This window comes from Accipiter gentilis, chromosome 1, assembly GCF_929443795.1.
Source record: "Accipiter gentilis chromosome 1, bAccGen1.1, whole genome shotgun sequence".
NCBI classification, from domain to species: domain Eukaryota; kingdom Metazoa; phylum Chordata; class Aves; order Accipitriformes; family Accipitridae; genus Astur; species Astur gentilis.
Window position 1 is genome coordinate 33,538,361 of NC_064880.1, and position 24,739 is coordinate 33,563,099.

The 24,739-nt window shown below is 37.1% G+C and overlaps 1 protein-coding gene across 2 annotated transcripts in view; it reads left to right on the forward strand.

Moving 5' to 3' along the window:
* Nucleotides 1-24,739, forward strand: part of STK39 (serine/threonine kinase 39) — a 108,014-nt gene that overhangs the window by 70,753 nt on the left and 12,522 nt on the right. For both annotated transcript variants that reach the window (XM_049810650.1, XM_049810658.1), the window contains 2 exons: nt 14,881-14,933; nt 16,827-16,895. In XM_049810650.1, the coding sequence (XP_049666607.1) occupies nt 14,881-14,933; nt 16,827-16,895 (122 nt within the window). The remainder of the gene's footprint in view (nt 1-14,880; nt 14,934-16,826; nt 16,896-24,739) is intronic.

Consider the following 24,739-nt stretch of genomic DNA (forward strand, 5'->3'; position numbering starts at 1 on the left):
CTACTAGTTTTGGCATTTGTAGTGAATAAAAGTGGTGTAGATGACTTGCTTTGTGTAACGCAGCATTCCCTTGGGATTGTGAGGTAGTAAACAGCTAATATCCTCACAGGGATTTCTGCATTTATCGACCTCCACTGCAGATTTTAAACTATTCTGTTGATGTCTTTTGGTGAATTGATCATTAAGTCATATAGCTGATAGAGACTTGAGCACATCAGAGGATTTTTATGGGATTTGTTAAAACGAACCACAAGTTGTGAACCATATTATTATGGAGCAAGTTAGCTACAGTATGAGTATAGAAACAATTTTCTGTGATGCTTCATCTACTACTATTATATAGCTTTTAAAGTACGGCTTGATACTCAGATAAACATTGTGAACATTAGATGCCAGACTTGAAGGCTCAAAGCTCAGTATATCATCCAAAATGCTGGAAGCTTTTTCTTTTAAAATAATTCACTTGAGGCAATCAAATTATATAAACTGCAGTAGCTTGATGAGTTCAGAGCACACTGGTTTTAGATGCTGACAATTACTGTTTAAAAAAATAAGTTCAGTACTGATGCGGGTAAAAATGTAAATACCGGCAAAATACAAGAGGAATGACTTGACTGATGGAGAGAATGAGAGTGAAAGGGAAGTAAACATGTCAAGACAAGGCTCAGGAAGGTCTTATCTCTTCATTGCTTTCTTTTGCTTCCCCAGAGATAGGCCAGGGTGTAAGGGGACAGCAAAAGGTGAGCATCTCAGATGGAAAGGAGCCCCTCCTGTGTGATGGAGGCTGCTGAGCTAGGACCTGAGGGAAGAAGGCATTTCCCCAGGGCCCTCAGGCAAGAAGGGACGGTGGAGAGAAAACCCTGATGGCACTTGCAGTACTGCCGAGTCTTTGGCTGGGGAATTACCTTGGTTGCAGAGTTTGTCATGGAAGTTGATGCAAACATTTAAAGCCTGATGGGCTGAAACAACTTAATGTGAGTTTGGGAGTGTGGGTGTCCTGGGTTCAGCTGGGATAGAGTTAATTTTTACAGGAACCTGGGAGGTGGGGGGGCATAGCCGGGGCAGCTGACCTGGACTAGCCAAGGAGGTATTCCATACCATGTGCCATCATTCTCAGTATATAAATAGGGAGCGGGCTGGGGGGAGCGCTCCCAACTTTTGGTGGGGGAAGTGGTGGAGCATTGTGTTCCAGGTGGTGAGCAGTTGCACTATGCATCACTCCTTTTGTATACTCTTTTATTAGTACCGTTGTTATTGTTGTAACTTCTCTTTTTTTGTTGCTGTTGTCCCAGTAAACTGCCCTTATCTCAACCCAAGCAGTTCTGGGTTTTTTTTTATCTTTTCTATCCTCCGTCTCCTCCCTATCCCACCGGAGGGGAGAGGGAGTGAGCGAGCGGCTGCGTGGTCCTTTGTTACTGGCTGGGCTGAAACCGCAACAGTGGGCCAAAAGGTTTGAAGAGTAGTGCCTGGAGAGTTAGGACAGGGCAAAGCACAGGGAGATGGGCAACCTTCAACAGGAGTGAGAGAACGACCCCCCCCCCCCCCCCCCAAAAAAAAAAAAAAAAACCAAACCCAAACAAACACAAAACCAAACACAAACCCCACCCCAAAAAAACCAAACCAAACAAACCAGTAAGTGCTTCTCTGGCCTGTTTTTTTCCTTCCTCTTTTACAATGAGGCTATGCTACACCAAAACCCAACAAGTTTTAGGTGATAGTTTTGCGTGTTTTTTTTCCTAGTAGTATGCTCCAAAAAAGGTTAATAGTACTGATAAAAATTAAAAATTACCTTCCCAAAGGAGGAGTTCTGGTAGAAGAATCAATACATTTCAGTAATTCTTTTACTGGATGGTCAGGTTCTGTTATTTTTTCCCAAGCAGAGCAGGGTTGGACTCATTCTGTAGTTGAACAGGGAATGCCAAATTAACACCAGCCTCTGTTTAGTGCAAATGCCTTGTGGATGAGAAGCACAATTCACTTTCTGAAATAACCTTTAAAGAATCCCATGGCACTCTTTATACAAGTACTGGTATTTAACTCTGTTAGTCTGGATGGTTTCCAACTTGAGTATCTGATTTTTCGTCCTTAACTTGTATTTAATACCTTTTTGTTTTAGTAGTTTTCTCAGTGGGACTAACTTGTAAAAATATTGTCAACTCTCAGAGTTGCTTCTTCAGTTGGAGACTGCAATTTCCAATTTATTTTCTAGCTTTTGCACTGTTGTGTCTTGGAGTATGTTGCTGCAGAAGTGAAATTAAAACCAGTGTGTTTTAAGTAATTCCATGCAAAGCTTTTGGAAGAAAGGCTGAAGTATTAAATACTTAATACAGAACATTAGTATTTTAAAGCTCAAGTTTAATTGAGAGACTGTGCTTGAATTTTGCAAGGAACTGAAAATACTGGTTCTCAGTTGTTGCTTGATCTGTTGCCATGGCGTGGAACTATGACCCAGACTAAGCAATCGCTAGGTTGAAATGCTGATGCTTCTGTATCCTCAGCCTCACAGAAGAGGAGGAATTTGAGAGTGGGGGGGAGTGAAATCTGTAATACAGATTTTCTCCAGTGAGGCTGTGCATACTGTGTGTCTTGGCAGCAGACCCTGGCAGGAACTCTTCAAAGAGAGGTTTAAGGCAATTGTCTGGGATTTAGTCCTCTGACAGGACTGTTCATACCACTGGGGAAAGGGGGTGGGGAGAATTATGGCCCGTGATTTGAAATTTCCAGTCTAACCACTAAGTTGTTACAGTTACAGATTTAGGAAGGTCACTGTCAGAGGGTTTGACTATTTAGATTAATAACAGAGACATTTCAAGTTAAATTAGGAGACTTGTTAATGGTTAATAGTTAAGAATTGCAAATTATCTGAAGCAATCGAAGATGGTTAAATTAGCTCCTATGACAGGAAGATAATATACTGATGGTAATTTGGAATGTCCCAGGACCTAATTTAATACAGTTCCTGCACACTAGATTAATTAAGCCTGTGGAAGAACAAAAGGGGCAAACGGAAAATTTTTACTTGATGCACTGGCAAAGGGTATACTTCCATTACATTATTGCGCATCTTATTTAAAATAGTGTGTAGAGAAAATGCTAAGGCAGAATTGTATGTAATGGCACTCTGATAGCGTTATTTACAGATAAACATTTGTGCGTGTCTTACAAAAACATTTCTTCAGCTAATATAGCTGGTTTATCACACTTTGAAACTGTGTGTCATTTGATCCTTTTTGAGGAATATATCTTCTGGGGAGCTGGACAGACAGATACAATTCAGAATGACGGGTCGGGTCCAAGTGGTAGCTAGTAGGAGGCAGCTGCCTATGCTGCACTACAGCAGAAGAGTTGTTAGGACTTAAGTGAAATGTGATTTCCTCTGCATATCAGAACATACATTATGAGATATCACTCGCTAGTCTGAGCTGAAGCTCAAGTGCTAATCTTCCAGTTTTCACGTAAGCCTGAGTTTTTTGACCTCTTTCTTACAAAATTCATTACATGTAAAGTTACAGAAAAAACATACTTGGCTGGAGGTATCTAGTAGAACTACTTTTATGTGTTAATGTTTAAGTTTGAGGCTTAGATTTTCGGAGAAAAAACCCAACAACCTATAAACAAGCAAACCCCCAAATCTGTTCTGGCTAGAGGTGCAATGAGTTTGATAATTGGCTGAGTACCATAACCCAGAATTCTCAGTTCTCTTTCTTTCTTTTTTTTTTTTCCTAGTTATTTGTAATATCTTAAAATTTGTAGCATTCCAGTCTCTTTTGTAAGAAATGGGGCTGATGTGTATCCTTCACTCAGGGCGGTTATTTCACATCATTTTTGCTCTTTAGAATGGCTTCTGTTCTCCAGTGTATTTAATGACAAAATCCACAAACTCCCAGCTGTATGGTAGACTTATAACTGGAAAGTAACAGGCTTTTCAATAGGCTGGGAATTGATCCAGTAACAAACATCATAAACTAAACCATTTGTAGAATTCCTGAAGTAAATGTACCTGTGATTACAGTACTGAGCACTGTCCTATATTTTATTTTGTCATCACCTCTAAGATTTTGCCCTGGCAATTGGGGAGGTATGGGGGCATGCTTACTGAACTGAATTTTATTTTCACAGCATGGAGACTTCGTTTAAATAACCTGTTTAATCATGATTAAATCATGACTGAAATCAGTAAGCAGGAACCCTTGATTAAACTATTGATTTTAATCCTGCTTTCCATTTGTACCTCTATTATTTTCTTCAAAGCTTGCTCTTTAAAAATGGTAATTATGCATCTCTTATTCACTACTTAAGGATGTTTTTGTGCCTTTCTGTATTTTTATTGAAAATAAATTAAACATGTAAAAATGTATTTTAATGATGACCTAAACAATCCTGTGTGCAATTGCTATACCATCACTTATTTAATAGTTAACTGGTATATTTGTTTATCAAAACAACTTTTGTATGTAAAATTGATAATTATTGAACCAAGGAGTCAATATATTATTTCTGCTAATTAAATTTAGGTTATCAAGAAGATTTGCATGTCTAAATATTTAGATGACAAGGAATTAGGCATTTAACCTGCACAGCTGTGGGTATAAATTATGCAGGCAATTGCATTTGGGGATGTTGCTGATACTGAAATTTTAAAATCGTCAGAGCTTTTTTATTCCATTCTGAATTTTTCTTGTATTATTTACAAAAGAAATAAAAGAAGAAAGGGAACAAAAACCAACAAAGAAACCCGAACACCAGCCCCAACCTCCTTTATGTTAAAGGAAATTGTTTAAAGCTTGAATTAACCTCAGTGATAAAAGTAATTTTATTTGTATTATTAATGGTATGTATGTTTATGGTCAACTGTAATATTGCTTACATTTTGATAATTCAAAATTTAATTCTAATTAGATATTTTTCTAATAGTTTTAAAGACATCACATTTACCTTGAGAGGCCACACTGTTTCATATTCATCCATCTGCTCTAGAGCTGCCTGTGAATGTGGTGATGTAGTACATTTGGCAGGGTTGAAACAGTTCTAAAGAATTTTGTCTGTTTTGGCTGCTTGTTCCCACTTAGTATTGTGGTTCTGTCTTTCCACTTTGCGCTGGTAGGGGTGTTTCTGGGACTCTATTGGGTCACTATAAAGCAGTCAGATTTTGGTTGGCTGGTTTGTGACTTCTGATATTTTTGAGGGGAAGGCAAAATTTTAACTGAACTCATTTCATTGATCCCATTTTGCTCTGCAAAGCAATTGTCATTGCTGCTGTAGTGGGGCCAGTGAATGGCCACAAGAAGTGCATTGGGACAGAGGTGGGACAAGAACTTAACGTCTGAGCAGGCTTTGCTGGTGAAGTCTATTTATTGTAAAGCTACTTTTGAGAAAGTTTGGTCCATGACAGGAAAACTAGATGAAACCTTTGAATATTTTAAAACAAAGCTTAGACTTTTTGCCATGCTTCCCACTCTTCTTGATAAGCTAGTTGGGATCCATAAATTTTAGATGGATGATATGCAGATTGAAATAATTTTATGGTGGCTCAGATGTCTTTCTGGTTTACCTACAAGTCTCCTTCGACTGTGGTGGTAATGTACTGATAGATCATCAAGAGTGAAAAACTGAGCCAGTGGAATTGAAAGGATGCACCCATCCAGGGAGTTTTTGATTCAATATACTTAAAACATTCTTTGGTTTGGATAAGGCAGAAGGTTTCTCTGAGTCTTCCCTCAAAGCCTGTTTTGTGCACTGGGGACTTAAAACAAATTACATAAAAAAAATATAAAAATACATAATCCTGTAGAACTTGCTGCAAGTCTTTTGTCTTGATTTCATAAATGAAATCATTTTTCTAGAGCTCTATTCTGAAGTACCTCTAGCCTCCTGGCAATGATCTGCCTTTCACACTTTCTTGATTTAACGAACTGAAATTTTGCTTCAAGCATTGTGGCCATTTTACAACGCTATACGTGGAGAATTTGTCACTGGACTAACAGGTTATAATCTCTCTTCTTGTGCACCAGGCATGCAGAAGCATACAAAGTAAGCTTTTGTGTGTTTAATCTGTTAGTTGCTCTGGTATCTCTTATCAGTCAGGCAGATGGTGTATTGCTTCAGTCATGCAGCTAATACAGGTTTGACTTCCTTAAACTGTGCACTGATCAACAATGTTTGGTATCAAGAAATACAGAGATCTTTCAGAGATATACTTGGAGGGGGTAAGTTAAACTGTTGGCAAATCCAAGAAAGGCAGCTATAACCACAATATGCTGTAATCTTTAACAAAGTGATCAAAGTATGTGCATGGCAGTTGTCCTCTCTGTTATTGAAATGCTCCTACTTGAATACTATAGGGTGATTGTTTTTTAACATTATTGATGAAATCTGTACTTAACTCAAGTGTTTTCTAGGAACAAGTCGGTTTTAGATCACTTCTGGTTTTGACCAAGCATTGAGATTTTACCACATTAATAAATTCTCAGTAGAACTGTGTGCTGCCCCTTATTGTATTTCAAGTACTTGTTAAAAATATTGATGCTTTTCACAAGTTAAATCTTTACCACTGCATTTTAAAAAACTTCTGTGCTAATTCAGGACTAATTTTACAGAAAAAACTTATGATTAATATTGCCCTCTCTGCAGCAACAAAACTGATAGCTCTTTGCCTAAGTTGTTTCTGTGTGCTGATATATGAGAGCATGTTGGAAGTGTGAGCCTCAAAAAAGATGATGCCAGTGAATACTGCTTTTCACTGCCTATGCGGAGAGATGGGCCACTGAGAATTGAGGTAAAAAAAAATTGTTTGTTCCAGAGTTTGCTGTTTGACTTAGCTGGAATGAATATAAAAAGGAAAAAAACCTGAAGGGCTTACAACGTTATTTTAATTTAGCTTCTGGCATCAGCAGCTGCAGAAAGAGAGAAGACCATATTTAAAAGCATGTTTAGGTATAGATACATCTAAAATATCTCTAGTTCTAACACTTCCATGTCAAGGAATGAGGAGAGGAAGGACTTAATGCTTGTATGCCACTTCTAAAATGATAAACACAGTTTTGCAGACTTGCCTGGTGGTACTTGTGTGTTTCAGCTAGTTTTCTTGTGTTTCTTTTATTGCACAACTTGTGTATTTTCTTAGTTTTACTATCATATCCCATCCATTTTTTTTAGATTGAAAGCACTCTAATTCCTTTTAAGTCTTAAGCAACTTGAGACTGGTTTGTGGATACAACTGTTGTAAAGTCCCTTCTTGCTGGAGGAGCTCTCGACTACCCTGGAGCTGTGGACAGTGTTCTTAGCTGATGTAATTGTGACCAAACCAGTTCACTTGGTGGCTGCTTTTTGTAATATACACTTGCCTTTTCTGTATGGTAGATGGCATACAGATGGTAAATCTTGAAGAGGTAACTGCTTTCTCATTCCAACAGCTTAACAGCCAAATGACAATGTTTCATTGTGACATTGGCTGTTTTCAGACGTGAAGGCATCGTTTGGCTGCATTTTGCCATTAGTATTGTTGCATCTTCTTTAAGTATAGTGATTAATAAGCGTGTTGCATCATTTCAGGGATCTGCTCTTTACCGAAGAACACGTGAAGATTAAATGGTAGTGGCACTGTTTTGTATACTTAATTTTTGAGTCTTATGACTTGATCTTGAAGCATCATATGCTAAACATATTTCCTTTTTCCAGTAATGTATATGGAGGGGGATAAGTTGTAAATCCGTGGAGTTTTTGCAGAACCACTGAAGTAAATGGTAAAGTTTTATTGAACTGTATATTTCAGGAGTACATTTTACTAATACAGAGAGATTTTACTCCCATTCTACTTGGTGTCAATCTGGAAGGAGGGCAGACTTCAAAATCTATTTTGCTCCTACCAAAAATTAACAGAAATGGCCTTCCATTTAATCCTGAATTGACCTGAAGTCATTAAAAATAAGTTGAGAAGAACCATTTCTCTCCACAATGCTGAACAGACATGATCTGCTTTTGATAGTACAGTAATGTGTAATGGATGAGCCTGGATATTGATTAGTAAATGACAAGTGAGCATGGAAGTGTTAGAGAAAAAGGGATTTACATAAATGTGTGGTGAATCTTCAGGAGGCTAATGCTTTTTTACAGTAAATGCTCTCTTCTGTTGTGTTTATGTGATCCCACAGGAGCTTTAAAGTTCTGATTCACAAAATTACCTTAATAAACAGACTTCCTCTTATTACTGCTTTGGTTCTGCTGTGTGCAGGGTACCATGGCTTCAGAAGAAAAAGAAAAGGGCAGGTGTTGTGATTCTTTTAGGGGTAGGAGAGGGTTCTTGCTTTCTCTGCCCTAGCTGAATGGATAAATTCCCACAGCTCAAGTGTAAGAAAATTGCAAGGCAAGGAAAGTAAAAGGGATAGAATACTTGGATGCCAGGCCAAACCTTGAATTTGGGACCAATGGATACATTTCTCTTTCGAAGATGCTACTCCCGCATCCTCTTTGCAATGGTGAAAGTAAAGTGCCAGTTTGCATTTCACTGTTTTGTGTATATTAGTTGTGTTCTATAAATACAGTTGAAACAAAGTTGTAATTAATCAAAACTGAGATTAGAAACAGGTACTACATATCTTCAGGACAGGTATTTAATAGAGAATACTTAAAAAGGGATACTGCATCACTTAATCAGGATTTTTCTTGAATCAAGCTCTATAGCTTGCCACAAAGTAAATTCTGCTGTTGAATTTTTTTTTTCTTTCTTCTTAATAAGTTATTGCCCACTGAGAAAGTAAAGTCACAGTTATTTTCATGGAGTGGTGCTGTCTCCATCTCTTTCATTGCTACTGTGACCAGTTTTCTCCATGTGTAATACAGGGCACTGACTGAAAAATACAAGACTTGTGGAATAAACTAATGCTATAAAAGCTAGGTTACAAAGGGTACTATGTTTAACTTGCCCTAAGCATGTGAAAGTGAGAAATGGGTGACAAGTTATTGTGAGAAAGAAGATGACCATTTGAATTTCAATAACATTTGGTGTGGCCAAATAACATTTGTCTCTCCAACATTTGAATAGCAAGGAAAAAAATGTAAGCAAAATTTCTTTAAATAAACCTACAAACCTTGCCTTCTGTGTTTTTTCCTCAATTATATTTCTTGCATTCTACACAGAAAGATCTTGCCCCAGAAATGTAGAATGAAAATTGGATGAGTACAGCTCTAGGATGTACAATGTACCTATCACTCTGATTAGTCCCCTCTATTTTGATGTGATCTTCTTCTTTCTCTGCAGTCTAAATCAGCAAGTCATTTAAATGCTTTTGTATTTTTAATTGCACCAGCAACTGCAGTGAGGCAGTGCAAATACTGTACTGCTTGCCCTTGCTTCTTAAGCTATGCTGTCTTGTTTTCTAAATTCGTTTGCTTCTGTGGTAGTTTCAATGCAGTTCAGATTTTGGAGGGGAGGAGCATCTGTGAGACCTAAATTTTGGATAAGTGTGATGTTTATTTTCAGTGTGTGTTTTTTGTTAAAGCACACTGACTTAGACTTGGCCAGTGTCACTAGTCCCTGATGGTGGGGGGAAATTCTGTTCTGGTGGGAATAGCGCTTGTTAGGAGTATGGGGAGAGGAAAGGCTGGTTGGTGAAGGGTGCCACTTGTAATAAAGTTTCTGCAGTTGTAGTTGAAGACTAATTTACTTCTGGTTCCAGAGGACAATATCTCTTCCACTAGCCAGACTTGTTAGAGTTTGACAAAACTAGACATGGACAAACTTCAATTTTAGGGAGCACACACTTTATGCAGGGTTTTTTTTTTTTAACATGTAGTTCAGTTCTGTTGCTGAGTTATAACTAGTCATGATCTGAAAAGTGGGTGGAAGAAATAAGTGCTTTTCTGACTTTCTTCTGAGAATGATTTCTTGATTATGATCTCGCTAATTGGACCATGGCCCTCCTCAATGCTGGTCAGGCCCTGAAAGTGCAGGGAGTGTCCCTTTTACAGGCAACAAATGGTGCAGGCGCTCTGGCCTCTTAACTACATCCCCACATGGGCAAACCAAGGACCCTTGCCTGGGCAGAGCTTGTATTTTGTTGACCATACCATAAAATATAGGTGAGGAAATAGGCTAATAAGAGTGAATACTCGTTGCTCTAAGAGAGCACTATCTTTTGCTGCTTCCACTCATCAGTTCACAGAAATAGTAGAGAAAATTTCTGTGCCTTGTTAAGACTGGATAGCCATAATACAAAAAAATTATATACTCGGGAAAAGGATGGTTAGCATCCAAGATGGATAATGTTGGTGTAGAGCAATGTACTTTTACATATGCAGGTGGACAAGAATGGGGATGATGAGAACTAAGATTTTGGATTGGTTTTCTATTGGAGGGATGGGAAAGGATGATTAAACAGTTGAATTAAAAAGTAGTCTTTGATTAAGAAAATAAATGAAGTTTCATGGAAGGGGATGTATTTGTGAAATGCTAGCAGAAGTAAGTGACCGTTGATTGAAAGCATGGATGTCTACAGCGCCTGTAGTGTAGTCTAGACAGTGCTCGCTGTCTGCGTGATGTAGTGATGGAACAGGTGGTGATGGGGAAGTGCCTGTGATTTATAGTTTCTAAATCCATCTGAAAGAAGAGAATGAAAAAAATCAGGGAATCTTGCTTCTGCTGTAACTAATCAAAAGCCATAAATGAGGCAGTTTCCATGTGATGTATATGTACTCCATACTGTTTCACAAGTCAGCTTTGTTGATTACCATTCTGTTATCACCTGTGTTCTTGGACATTCAGCTCCGTATATCAGTCTTTGTAAACCATGTGTGATGATTGACTATCTGAAGCCTGAAAATTCAGCAAGTGATGCAGAGACAAAACCTGTGTGCTCTTACACATGTGCACACACCTTTCTTTTGGCTTACCTTATTTGAGAATTTTTTTATTGTTTTGGGAAGGAAGTATATACAGTTACTTAGCTATGGTAAGATGCATCTCATACAGGAATACAGACTCTCCCTAAGGGCTATATGGAGCTGAAGCTTGTGGGAAATAAAAGTTGATGTTTTGGATAACTCTGCATAAGAAGTGGTGGATAAATCTGGGGGAGGCGGAGGGGGGGGAAGTAGTAGTAAAAAAAGAATTAAAATCTGCTGCTTTGATACATAATCAAGCTATCCCAGCATGACTTGGACTTTAAGTTTCATTCTAAGATATCTAATTTTCTTGAGTCTCACTTACGTGATAGACATTCTGTGTTTAAGGACAAAAGAAATAATGACATTTAATGTCTCCAATTTACAGTTGCGTCATTACATAAACATAATTTCCTATTTTAATTCAACAATGTCCATCTTTTGTCAAGTGTGTGGAACACAGCTAATTGACTCTAGCAGGAATTACGCTATCATTAGGTAATTATTGGAAAGGCTGTGTCTTTAAATGCGAATGCCTGAAATCTCTTTCATGTCTTAGGATTTTTTCAGTAGAACCATGTCAATCTGAACAGCTGCATAATTTGTTTATTCTCTAATCCTGATTTTTGTACATATCAGCATTGTTCTGCAAATCATTTCCTTCTAAACAGAGCATCTTTGTTTCATATTGTAATGACAGGGTGGTCTAAGTTTATAGGTGGGGAACTAAGTGATGAAGTTGGCCAATGTGCTTTTTCTGGTTCTTTGAGGAAGCATTATTCCCTAGAAAATCAGACCTAGCAATCTTAGTGTACACATCAAGTGGTCCTGATGAAAACAAAATAATAATGAAGATTTGCAAAATATGCCTTCATGAAGTTTAAAGTTTAAAATTCTGAAATTACTTTGCAAGAAAGATGGCTGCCAAAATGCATTAGCATGGTGTGCTTTGGTGTCACCCTTATTCAAAGCAGTTCTGTGGAATTCCTCCTGCTGGAGGTGACTGCATAATGAAAAGCAACCTGCAGGAAATTAATAAACTGCAGTGTTCTAGAATGCACAAAAGTATTTAAAATTTACTACTTTTTAAAAGATATAGGCTGTTTTTATCCATGATAATCAAGGTATATTAGTCTGTAATGGCACAGAGCAAGAAGCAAGTAAGGGGTATTATAAGAGATGGCAAAAAGGTCTGTGTTTACATTTTAAAATAGAAATAACTTTTTCACAAATGCATTAGAGAAACTAGGGACCATTAAGAAATGATGAAGAAGATAAAATTATTAATCACAAAGATACTAAGTGCCTTTCTTCAAATCCTATTTCTATTTAGCAGAAATAAAGTCTGTGTGTGCTGCTGCATGATAAGAGTGTAATGGATGTAAGTAAAAAGAGAACTCCAATGGAACAAATGAAACGCTGCTTGGAAACTCTGCCTACAAATAAATCAACAAATCCAAACAGTTGTCACCAAAGTGTATCAAGGGAACTATCAAACTAATTTGCAGTAACAGTGACACTAACTAGAACCAGAGAAGTGTCTGAAGACTGGAGAAGAGCATGAGCAGCTTTTAGGGGAGAACTCGAGTGCATCTTCTGTTTGGTGGAATATATAATGGAATAAATAATTTATGGAAATCAATAAATGTCTGGAAGGTAATGGAACCGTAAGCAAAAGCACTTACAGGCTTCTAGCAAATTAATCTTGCCAAACTTCCTTTGTTTTGCTTTCCTGAATAGTAGTGTACCATTAAAAAGAAAGCAGCAGCATCCTAAGCTCTAAATAGTTCAGAGTGTAACAAGTCCAGAGAGCAAAGTTGGATCACTGAATACATATCACCCTTCCTTGAATTTTCACCTTCACTTAAATAAACAGATTTGACTCCTTAACTTTCCATTTGGGACATTCTGCTATTTGGAGACAAACTAGAATACACTCCATTTGCATCCTGCTTGAGGAAAGCAGGGATTGTATTGGGAGCAGCTGGTCTTTCACATAGCTGTATCAGTCTGTTAGAAAGCTGGTAATTTTCATGAGAGTTCCTAATTACTTAGTGCCTTTTTATATGGTGGATGCTCTACTTATGGGCGGTCTGTGGGAAGATATAATCTGAGAGCCTAATGTATTAGTTTCTAGATAGATAACTGGAAGAGTGCAAAACCTTCAGAATTACTTCTCAGCTGGTTTTAGTGTTTGGCTCTATGTGGGAAAAGATATGCAGGCTGGAGCAATTCGCTATAGCTGCTAATAAGAAGCAAAACTTTCTGGTTTACCTCTGCAAAGGTGTGAGAGAAGGTTTTTATTCCCTTCATTTGCTTCTCCAAAAGTGTGTGCAGGAAATGAGTATCCAAGTCTGAGCTGCATCCCACATTCAGTCAAAACGTATCTTATTTAAGAAGAATGCTAAATTTCTGTGCAAGTTCCTGTTGTTGGAAAGCAACAGTTTTAACAAGTTCATTGGATATAATAGATTTCAGCAAAGGGAAGTGGATTGTCAAAAGGGAGCCCAGATATGGATCATGTGTTGTTTTTTTTTTTTTTTTTTTTTTTTTTTAAAAAAAAACAGAAAGCCATCTAGGATTTTCTAGGAGGGGGGAGAAAAAGAAAGAACTGAGATTCATACCAATTCTCTGTTTAATAAAAATTGACAGTGCAATATTCCATATAATGGCAGCAGATTTCTACAACAGAAGTAAATCAGCCTCGTAACTGTACCTGGCTAGCTGCATTATCTGCAGCTTTGTGTTGGTGATCTTAAACTCCCATAGTTCTTTATTTAGAGTAGAATTTTGGGAACCTGAAACTCCTTCAGCTTTGAAGTATTCAGTATATTCAGTAAATGAGTACTTTTCATTTTAAGCACTGCATGTGGCATACTTATTTTTCAGGATTTGCTATCTTGCTTTTGTCTGTGTTGCCAATCACTTTGGTTTTTGTATTCCTGCATGTTGCTGTTTTTTTGATTCTGTAATATTTTTGTAAGTATTTAGCAAGTGATAAGAGCTATAAGTCACAGCTGAGTATGCCTGCCTATATGAGCTTGCATAGTTTCCTTGCTGAGCAGAAGAATAATGGACTGCAAAACACATTTTTTAGCTATTAGCTTTTTCAAGTGGATTGAACTATTCATTGGAAAAAGAGTGTGCTACAGCAATTAAGTTCATCCCTATGCTCGGTCAGCTTGCCATTTCCAAAAATGAGATGGACGTCTATTTTGCAAAGAGGCTGTTTTATTGATGGTAGAAATTATTAACTAAAACTGAAGCTGGAAACGTGCAAGGAATGGAGTTTTGGAGCACAGTATAAGACTGTAAAGGAATTCTTTAACATAGGTATTAAGTCCCTTATGACTGTCATCCACCAAACTGATTAAAGCACTGTTTATTGCAAATGGGAAGGCAGAAAACCTTTGGCTTTCACACTCTGCTGCTTATTTTATGTGTAGAAAGAACCTCACTGCTGAGACAATGGTGGTCAGTGAAAGTTACTCATTTCAAAACAGCTTTATAAACACAGTGCATCAAACACTGCTTTTCAGCATTTAACCTTTGCTAGATACTTTGTCTCTTAAACGAGCATCTGTATACATGTGATCTAAAATAGGGAGCTTTAAGTCCAAGTGAATATTTTGTTACTCTTGGAGGAGAAGAGGTAATGCTTACGATTCAGGCTGTGTTGAACTAGGAGAGCCAGTACGGCAGAGTGTCTTTTGAAGATGAAAAGGAAAATATTTATCAGAGGACCTTATTTTATCCTTTAGGTTACTGAAGGCACTTTTCAGCTTAAGCATATCTTTCTGCTAGTTTTTCCCAAAATACTGACTGAAAATGCGGTGGAGTGTCTCCTGTCTGGGTGCTTTGGGAGAGCAGTCTCTGTCAAGTTGAGGAAATTCATGCTACAAATATGCGGTTGTCAATGCCATAGGTATTCTTTGGGTATAGGAACTGAATAGTTGTTCTGTTGTTCATTACATTTTAATGTATACACTGAATGTTTTTCAGGAACTCCAGGAAAGAACTTAATGACATACGGTTTGAGTTTACTCCAGGCAGAGGTAAGGCTCCTTCAATTGAATTATTACCTTTTTGAGCAATAAGAGATTTCAGAAATTGATTACTGCTTATGGTTAATACAAACTACCTCTCTGGAATGTTTCCTACTGTGCAGAGCTTTATATTGAACTTCGTTTGAACAAGAATAGCAGATACGTGTAAATTCTAGTGGCAAGGTTGCATAATATATAGTATATACTAGAAGACTTGATCTACAGTATACTTTATCAATTTCATGTCTTATTGAAATGATCTATGTGGTATATAAGATCTTGCATACTAATATTCACAGCTTTGGAATTTCCTTTTTCACATTTAGAAAACATTGTTGGAAATGGAATATAGTAGCCATAAAAGCCTATGTGGTGATGGTGGTAATATTTGAGTTTCTTTCCCCTTTGTAATAAAAGAAGTTCTGTTAACAAGTATGAAGGACACACCATTTTTCTAACACTGTCTTCAGCTGAAAGTTGAGTTGCATCTCTAGATCTGGTATTATCACCAGAAAAAAAATTCTGGCATTGAAACTCTAAACTCTACTGCATGCTTGTAGAACTGTATTGGCTTTCCAGTGCTAAGAGTTGTAAGAACTTTTAAAGTTACTTTTGTTTGAAGAAAACCAAGTATTACTGGGATAAAAGACACAGGAGGCTGATATGTTGACTAAGAAGGTATTATCCTTGTTAAATAGCAACCCTTTGAACTATGAACACATTTCAGATTTCTTAGAAGTCAGTATTTACTGTATTTAGAATAGCCTTCAAAGAGCTTCCGCTAAAAATGAATCCAGATTGGAAGAGGTGTCTCTCTTCCTATAAATCATACTATCTTTCATGTGCAGTAGTTCTGTGCATGGATATACTCTCTGTTGTTTACCTCCATTTCTCATTGATTTTGGCAATGGGTAATTATGAAAGAGATCTCTTCCTTAACTGGGCATCCTGGTTTACTCACTTGTTGAAAGAATTACTTTAAGCAGTTACATAAGCTCTTTCAGAATTCTTACTTGGTCAAAAAATAGAGGATACGACATACCAGGGCTGTTCCTCATAGTCACTGAGGCAGCCCAGCCAGAAGGCAGCTATGATTCTTATCTCCAGAGCTCTCCAGAAATTGCAGCTAGCTCAGCTATATTGTTTTTCACTTGTGTGTGTTTCTTGAGGAAATGATGCAATTTTGTGTAACTGCCTCAAAGCATGTGCTCCATGCAGATATTGGTGTTGAGGCGATAGTACAGTTGAGACTCAGCTGGAATTTGGGCTTGTTCCTGCTGTTTCTTCCTACTTACCTCTAAGCCTTCTAAAGTCTTTATCCAGGAGCAAGTACTAGTTACATGAACTTAAGAATTAACACACTCGGGTACACCAATTGATGGAAGATTGATCCAAAGCTCTTAATTTCCTGGGTCACAGTACTTAAAAGCTATTTTAAGCCTAAGCTCAAAATAATGATTGTTCATGTAACTCCTTTGCCCCACTGCTAACAAACAAGAAAGCCTATATAGCATATCACTGTCTAGATATGCAGAACAATGGAGGGGATAAAGAAAACAGTGAAAACCACACCAAAACATAGTTTATTTTCTTGGTTGTGAAGATACTGAACTTGTAAACTGTAGGAGTATGTAGTTAGATAATAGAGGAGAAATGCTAGTGGCCAGGAAAGGTCTGTAGGGGGTTTGCAATGAATCAAATCATCAGCTCATGTGATTTGCTGTGCAGAGGACAATAAGATAATTATCTTTTTTCCTCCTAATTAAAGATAATTTTGAATTCAAGCCTGCCTTCATGGGTGTTTTGGAACTAAAATATTTTTTTGTTAAATTGCATTGGGTGACTGATACTTTTTGTTGTTTTTGTGGGCTCTCATACTTATTCATTTCACCTTTTGGACAGACACAGCAGATGGCGTTTCTCAGGAGCTGTTCTCTGCAGGCCTGGTTGATGGCCATGATGTAGTTATAGGTAAATTACATTTTTGTTTGCAATTACGCTCTTGTGACAAGTTTGTGTTAAATGGATGTGAAAAATGTTTTCTCTAATGCTGGTTTTCACAAAATCCTTTTTGTTCTAATTTTGCTTTCATATATGCATAGTTCAATCTACAAGCCAATTTTGATACCAGTCCAAGGATTGCTTTTGGAAGTCAGAACTCTTTAGTGGTTTGAGAGGGATGATATAATATAGATCTCCTGAAGGATCATTTACAGTTCAAAGATTGATCATTTTTATGCTAACTTAATTTTTTTGTTTAGCAATAAAATTATTTTTTGGTAGGATTTTGCAAAGTGTGCTTTGGCAGCTCTGAAGTTAGTAAATATTCTGCTCGAGTTCGTGGATGGAAAGTGCACCTAGAGATATTATATGGTTTAAAAAAAAATAAAATAAAGATAATCAGAAATGTTTTCTGGCTGCTGAGAGGAAAGATGCTTCTCTATTTTTCTATTCTGTGCTTCAGTAATTTTTTTTTTTAAATGAAATTCAGTGATTGGCAAAAATATTTAATTTGGAAGTGCTTATTTCCCTGCAGTTCCTTCTCTTCTTCTGGTTGCTCAAGACGAGTAGATACATAGTTACCAAAATCAGAGGGGAGCTAGTAGATGCTAAATGTGTGAGAACTGAAACCAGGAATACTAGCAAATCAATCTTTGTATTGCAGTCAAAGAAGTTCATATCAATTGGTTCAGATATCATTACCAAACTCCTCAATGATATGGACAGTGTTTTACAAATCCAAAAGTTCATGTGACTGGCGTGGAAGATTATCTAAGTACATTCTCAGTGCATTTGTAGGCTAGCTAAAGTGTTTCAGAGAGAACCCAGTACTTTCGCTTTTGTATGTTGAGAAGACAGGTTCATTCTATCTGATCTAAGAAACAAAAGGCCTACCTATGTTTTTATTTTAATTTCTGAAGAAAAAGTATTTAGGGGAGGTTTGCAGATGGTACATGCTACCAGGCACTTTTCTCTTAAAGTCACTTCTACTGTGCTGTTACTATACGGGTTCAGGGGAGAGGGGTAGCTTGGCCTTAGTTTGCTGCCTTTTAAACATCCAGTATGAAAAATGTCATTACCGTACTGATGATGATGTTTTTGTTAGAATTTTCATTGTCACAAAATACCTTACTTCATTTAGAAATGATAAATAGATAGGTTTGTTCTGGCTAAGAGAAGAGTTGTTATCTGTTGGCTATCCCACCTGCCTGGGCAGTCAGCTGGCAGTCTGTGTTGCACAGAAGTCGGAGTCATGGCTGACGATGCTGCAGTGCAAGTCCTGCTGGGACCCAATGAGTCCCCTTTTCCTTTCTTCGCTCTTCCCTTTTCCATTTGCTGCAAAGTCCTCTTCCAATGCAAATTGCCAGTTCTGAGATAGTCTCATAAAAGTTGTTCTGTAGTTTCTTTTAATGGATATTGGAACATGTAGAGGCTGGGAGAGAAAAGAAAGGTGAAAATACCTGTGCTTATCTTGAACTCAACAATTTGTTGGTGTAACAGCTGATTTTCTGAAAGGACACTTGAATAGGAGTCAGTAAAAGCTGTTGTGGAAAGTATGGCCATGGCATATGTGAGCTGAAGCTGTTAGTGGGGACCAGCTGACATCTAAGTTCTATAGAATTTGCTGCTAAACATCAACACGTTTCACCTTTTGAGTGTTGCTGGATTTGCTTCACTTAACACAGGCTTCCCAGGAAGATTTCCATTCTGATAAGCAATAAGTTCAGCTACCTGTTCTGCAGAAAAGCAGAAATCCCATCTTGCATGTTCAGTTCTGGCTACCATTGACTGCTTTCTGTTTTTATTGAAAGTAACATTGTTTCACAGGAGTCCCTAGATCAAGGGAATCAGTGCAGAGAATTTTGTTTAAAAGCAGACTAGAGTTTGCATTTGCAGAGGGGAATGAATCTTGGGGCTTATATGTAGGTATCTAGCTGATGAGGTATCTTTATGCAGTACTGAAATAGCTATAGTAAATCATATGAAAGATCTGGAGTATTTTTAAAATACATTTTGAGATTAAATATGTCTCTGTGTGTATATGCAATATATGTATATTAACTAGTAAACATTCACCTAGTAATGCTTTATTATATTTTTGGTACCATAAAGGAAACTCAAATCATATCAACAGTCAGTTCTGTTGAAAATCACATAGTTGCAATCCTACTTCACTGGTGTATACAATGCGCGTATAATTGCAGCAAAGCCTTAGGCTGTAGTTAATCTTCTAGAGGTCTTGCTTAAATTTCAGAACCTAAAGGTGTATTTACAGTTACTAAATTGCAGTATATAAATAAATACTTCCCTTCCTAGATACTGCTTAAATAAAAGCCTTGATATCCATGCCATCAAGAAATGTGCAGGTGCCCTTTACTATATTAATGTACCTTTGTTTTAGGTGTTTTTGTCAAAAAGTATCTTTGAATACCTTGAGCATCATGGAAGATGTATCTTCACTTTTAAATATACCAGACATTAACTACTGGTAAATGGGTATCTGTCTTTGGTGTTGGAGCCAGACCCAGGTATGCACTTAGTAACCAGAGGAACAGCTTTTAGTCAGTCAAAACAAAAGCTTCCTGCTGAAATGCCTAATGGGTTTAGAAGAACCAGCTGAAAACCCAATAGATCATATTTTGACATGAGATCATATTTTGAAAGTAGCAAACTTTTTCATCAACACTTGGAATATTTTCTTAGAAGTGTGAATACAATAGATGCCATAATAGTTTGACTAAGGGTTTGGGGGTTGTTGGTTTGGGGTTTTGGGGGCGGGGGGGAGTGGCAGGCACATGGGCAGAATAGCATTTTTATTTAGTGCCATTACTGTGGTAAGTAGACAGGAATTAAATTGGCATCTAGAATAAAAACAAACAAACAAAGAATCATGGCTGTGGATGGGTTATTTGGCCATGAGTGCAGAGAACATGTATCTGACCAAATCCAGAATGACATTATTTCAAGGGATGTTAAACAGTAAGTAATATGTATGGTTCCCAATTAATCACAGTATTAAAGTATCTGAAATTGAAACAGCTGACTTACAGTACCGACTCTGCTGATGCTGAAGGTACTTTCATGCTAAAATGGAAAGATGAAAAAGCAGAAGCCGTGTTTGTTAGTATTAGTGTCTGTAACAACATCTTAACTCGTAGTGTCACTGACAATCCAATTCACAGAAAAGCCTCAGAGTTACCCAGTGAATATCCTTTTGCTTTCCTCGGTTTTGCTCTGCATTTGCTTATATGTAGTTTTCTTTGCTGTCTTGTTAGATTAATCATGTTTGAAACTGAAAGTGATGCCTTTTGTTCAGCTAGTTCCGGCTTATCTTACTGTAATCAGGAAATGGAATAGTGCTGCACAAGTAGAAAGCGTATTCCATTCATTTATGTCCTCAAAGAGTGGTAATGTTGCTATGGGTAGGTGGCTTGGGTAGCACTACCATCTGAAGGCAGCATAGGTTTGTCATTTGACATCAGTACTGTTTTGAGATGCACTGATTTTTGTAATCTTTGAGGGAATTTCTTAGGAGGTTTGATTTTTTTCTTGTGTCTGTTTATTCCTGTGGTTCAAACTGAGTGAAATAACTGAATTTTTAGTTGTGTATCATGTTTTTATATTTTCTAAAGCTCCCTGTACCCATAACTTTCTAGTGAAAAAATGCCTTTATAGACCCTAACAATTAATTCCAAGCAATAGACTAAATACTTTGTATTTCCTTTCTGGATAATACATTAAAAAGTAAACTTAGAGATTTAATGAAACCCTGACTGTATTTTAAGGCATTTTGTAGAAACTCTTGTGCCTTCAATGTGTGCACATAACTCTGTATCTCTTTAGCAAGATATGCAAATGCATTACAGCTAGGAGAATATCTCTGAAATCCCCAGGGTTTAACTAAGGACTTAAATATTTCAACACATCTGGCTCGTTTAGAGCTAATGCATTGAAGGGTGACTCATAATGACTAGACTGCTGGGAGTTCTGGAAGCTTGAGGTACACCCGCAGGTAATCAAGCTTTGCATCTAATTGCACCTTCAAAGTTATTTTAGGTATATGTTTTATATGTAAAAGGTGCACATGAGAAAGTATATTGTGTGAAACCAGCAGGTTTCACGCAGGTTCCCACCTTACTGAATTTTCAGTGTGGTGGAAACTTAGAGGTTCAAGGTGAAAAAAACAATGTTGTGTTAGGTGAATAATCACCACCGCTGTAATGCTGGTTGTGGCAGAACTATAAATACATGATGTAAGAAATTCTCCAAGTGCGCAAGTTATTCTCTACACATATACTCGTTATTCATGTATCGTAGTAAATGTGCCTCTCTTATAGCCATGATCAAGTAAATAATAATTTTTAGTTACTTTAAGAAAAAAAAGGGTGGAATTGGCAGTTGCCTTTAAAGAAAGTTCCTTTTTTCAGCATGCAGTCTACCAGTTCCTACTAAATTGTGTAACTGAGGAATAAATCCATCTGTTTATTAGTGGGATTAATTTGGGTTTTGCCTGATATGGTAGGTGATAAACTCGTAGACCTGCAGTGTGTTCTCTGCCCTCATAGGTCTTAAATTATAGTTTTGAGGTCTTTCCTTTCTAGTTTTAAAAAAATACCACTGTGAATTTGAATCAGAAATTGCAAAGACAGCAATGTAAGTAATGTTCTTCTTTTCAACAGTAGTTTAGTTGCTGTTATTTGTTTCCTTGGCATTCACTTCTCTGCAAGTGGTTAGTATGTCAAAATAAGGATTTATTGAGGTTCTTCAAACTAGAGGTAGTCTATTTCAGAACCTAACTCCTGCACATCGGGGAGTCTTTTCTAAATATATCTTTCCTTGTTTCAAGTTTCAGATATAAAGTATTGAAGTAGCCTGGCTGCTATTTCATCTTCTTAATAGTTTTGTCAGAACAATATCTATAATTCATAGCAGAACTCGGGACAGGAGATGTGAAGATCTGATGAGGAGAGGAGATTACCATGTAATAATATGCATAGCAGAATGTGACCTCCTTATTTCTGCATAGACCTACATTTCAACTCTAATCCAGCATGATGAAGGTATTTGTTAGAGTGGTCTTCAATATCTTGATGACAATCAAACTGTTGTCAAAACCTTTGTCTGAAAGCTAGCACTGGCTTTCTACATTCAGTCACTGGCAAATGATTTTTTCAACCTTGTACTCTGACTTATTCTTTTGTGTAGAGAATTTATGAGCACAATTTACTGTAATATCTCAGGCTTGTTAAATATCCCTACTAGCAATGTTGGGCAGCAGGTCTAAATTTTTATTTTTAATGTTCATTTGAGACTAGACTAAGGTTTAGAATGCCCAGGATCATAAAAATGCTTTTTTCAAAATAAAGGGGAAATTGTGAAATCTGTATACTCCTCCCTCATCTTCCTGGATAATCTACCCCATTAGACACATGCAGAATCAAGGTCTGAAATAGATAAGCATTTAAGTATCCAAATATATTCTACTTACCTTTTTATAACACTTTTGTTTTAAATGTGCAGTGGTTTGCCTAAGTGCTTTTCACACACTCTGCGGGGGGGGGGGGGGGCGGAATCAATGTGAACTATTAACCTTCTATTTTTTTCAGAAGTTTCTGGGAAAAGGTACAATTTGCCAGTTATATTAATATTGTAATTTAATCAATAAAAACAGTTATCACAATTTCGGTCTTTTTTTTCCCCTCTGTCTCAGATTGTAGAATGTAAAACATAACCTTAAGATCGGATATCCATACTAAATAATTGAGAATTTAAGAGTTTAATAATGTGTTATTGGAATTGAAATAGGTAGATTTCTAGCACTAAGTTATTTCATTTTTCCATTTTGATACAGTGCTCCTGTTTCATAAAATATATTGCTTCTGTTAGGTGGGAATTTTTCCATCAGCTACCTAAAGAAAAATGAAATCTTGTATATTACTTTATCAATCCTCGGTTTTCCAGTTTTTGTCTGTGACCCCTCATATTAATACCCCTTGTTAATGGATCTTAATGTGAAGACATTTGAGGCCTACTTTTATTCCAAAAACCCTTTTATTTTTTTTCAGTTTGCGCAAGGATAAATATTTAAAGTCTTTATTTGTCTGTAGTTCAATCAGGAATATATGTCTCTGAGGTCTCTTCCATGCCTTTGACTGTTCCACTCTTGAATAACATAGCATAACTGGTTAGTTGTTAAAGCTTTGGTCTGACTTTTTTTCCCCTCCCTCCTTTTCTGGAACAAGATAAAGATACCTTGATGCTAAACTACTAGTTAATGTCCTTAAAAATGTCTAAAAAGATGTGAACAAGGCTAAACCTTGGTTGTCTGTATAGAACAAATTAATAAATACCTAAGTTAAATCAGCACAGATTTTGGTATTCACTAGGGGTAGCACAACCTGCGCCTATGAGAGTTCTGTGCATAATTTGAGGTATTGCTTGCCCCCTTTCTTTACTATTGCTGTATGTTGGGCCATTCTTTGGGATGTGAGGATAGTTTTATTTGGTACAGTTCTTCCTCATGCCTGGTACTTTATACACACATGAAACTGCATACATTCCTGGGTTTACCATGTTTACAGTATTGGGGCTCAGAACCCATATGAACAACAGAGCTCAAGTGGTTTTAATAACACTTTAAGCTGTGGGAATTGCCCTGTGAAATTGTAGTTCTGTTCATAAGGATGCTGTAGGAGACCTTTTTCGGTCTCTGTGTTCCTTTCAAGGGAGAACTGGCCTTCTGTTGTCCTGTAGCTGTCCTCTTTAAGCTGTGTTTTCTGATTGTGAGGCTGCAAATCAAGCTGTTAGATATTAAAGTATCAAATGTTGAAATCAAGATAGTTTCCACTGTCTTTATATCTACTGATTCAGCAATGTACTTCGAGAATTCAGACAGATTTGTGAGCCTTAATCTCCCTTTGATAAATTCCTAATGACAGCCTCTTCATAAATAATACATTTCTAAATGTTTTTAATGTTTCTGCCTTATCAATGTCCAATAACTTCCTCAGAAGAGAAGCCAGGCTTGCCATTGATATTTCTATTTTCTTTTATTTCTTTCTTGTAAGAATCATGTCTAGCTCCTTGCAGTCCTGTAGCAATAAACACTTGCTAGTTAGCTGTCACAGATCTCAAAATGCTTTAATATTTCCCATGCTACTGTTCTCAAGCAACATAAACAAAAGGGGTTTTATGATTAGCATCCTGAATGGGTGAACTAATGGAATCACGGTGCACTTAAAAGACCTTTTTGACCTCTCTTTGAAAAGTCTTTTAATCTTTTGTGCAGACAGTTCATGAGCTATTAGATAATAATAATAAAGTCAGAGATCGAGAGGAATTGTTACCAAAAGCGCTAAAGGTTGATTGCTTTGATTGTTTGCATAATATACTATAATCCAGTGCTAGCTAGGCTTTAAAACTTAGTTTTGATTTTGTTATGAACTTGCAAATGCATGAAAACCATTGTATAGTATGAAATATAAATGAATGCATATATTGCAATGAACCTCTTGCAATATGTGAAACCGCCTCAAGAGCATGCATAATAAATTCAGCCCTTTGGAGGAAAGCCCTACCAGCAGCTGAATTTTCAGGAGTGATAATTCCATTGAAAAGTACTCCCTGTCACTCAGGCATCTTGCTTCCTAAGACCCATACAGGAGAATACGGCATTAATCCTCAAATCAGCAGACTCCCAAGGCAGTTAATTATGTAGAATTCCATGTATCAGATGAAAATGGCAAAATAACTGCCTACAGTTGGGGAAGAGGTAATATTTGAAACAATCAGCAGGAAAGCCAGTAAATCTGTGG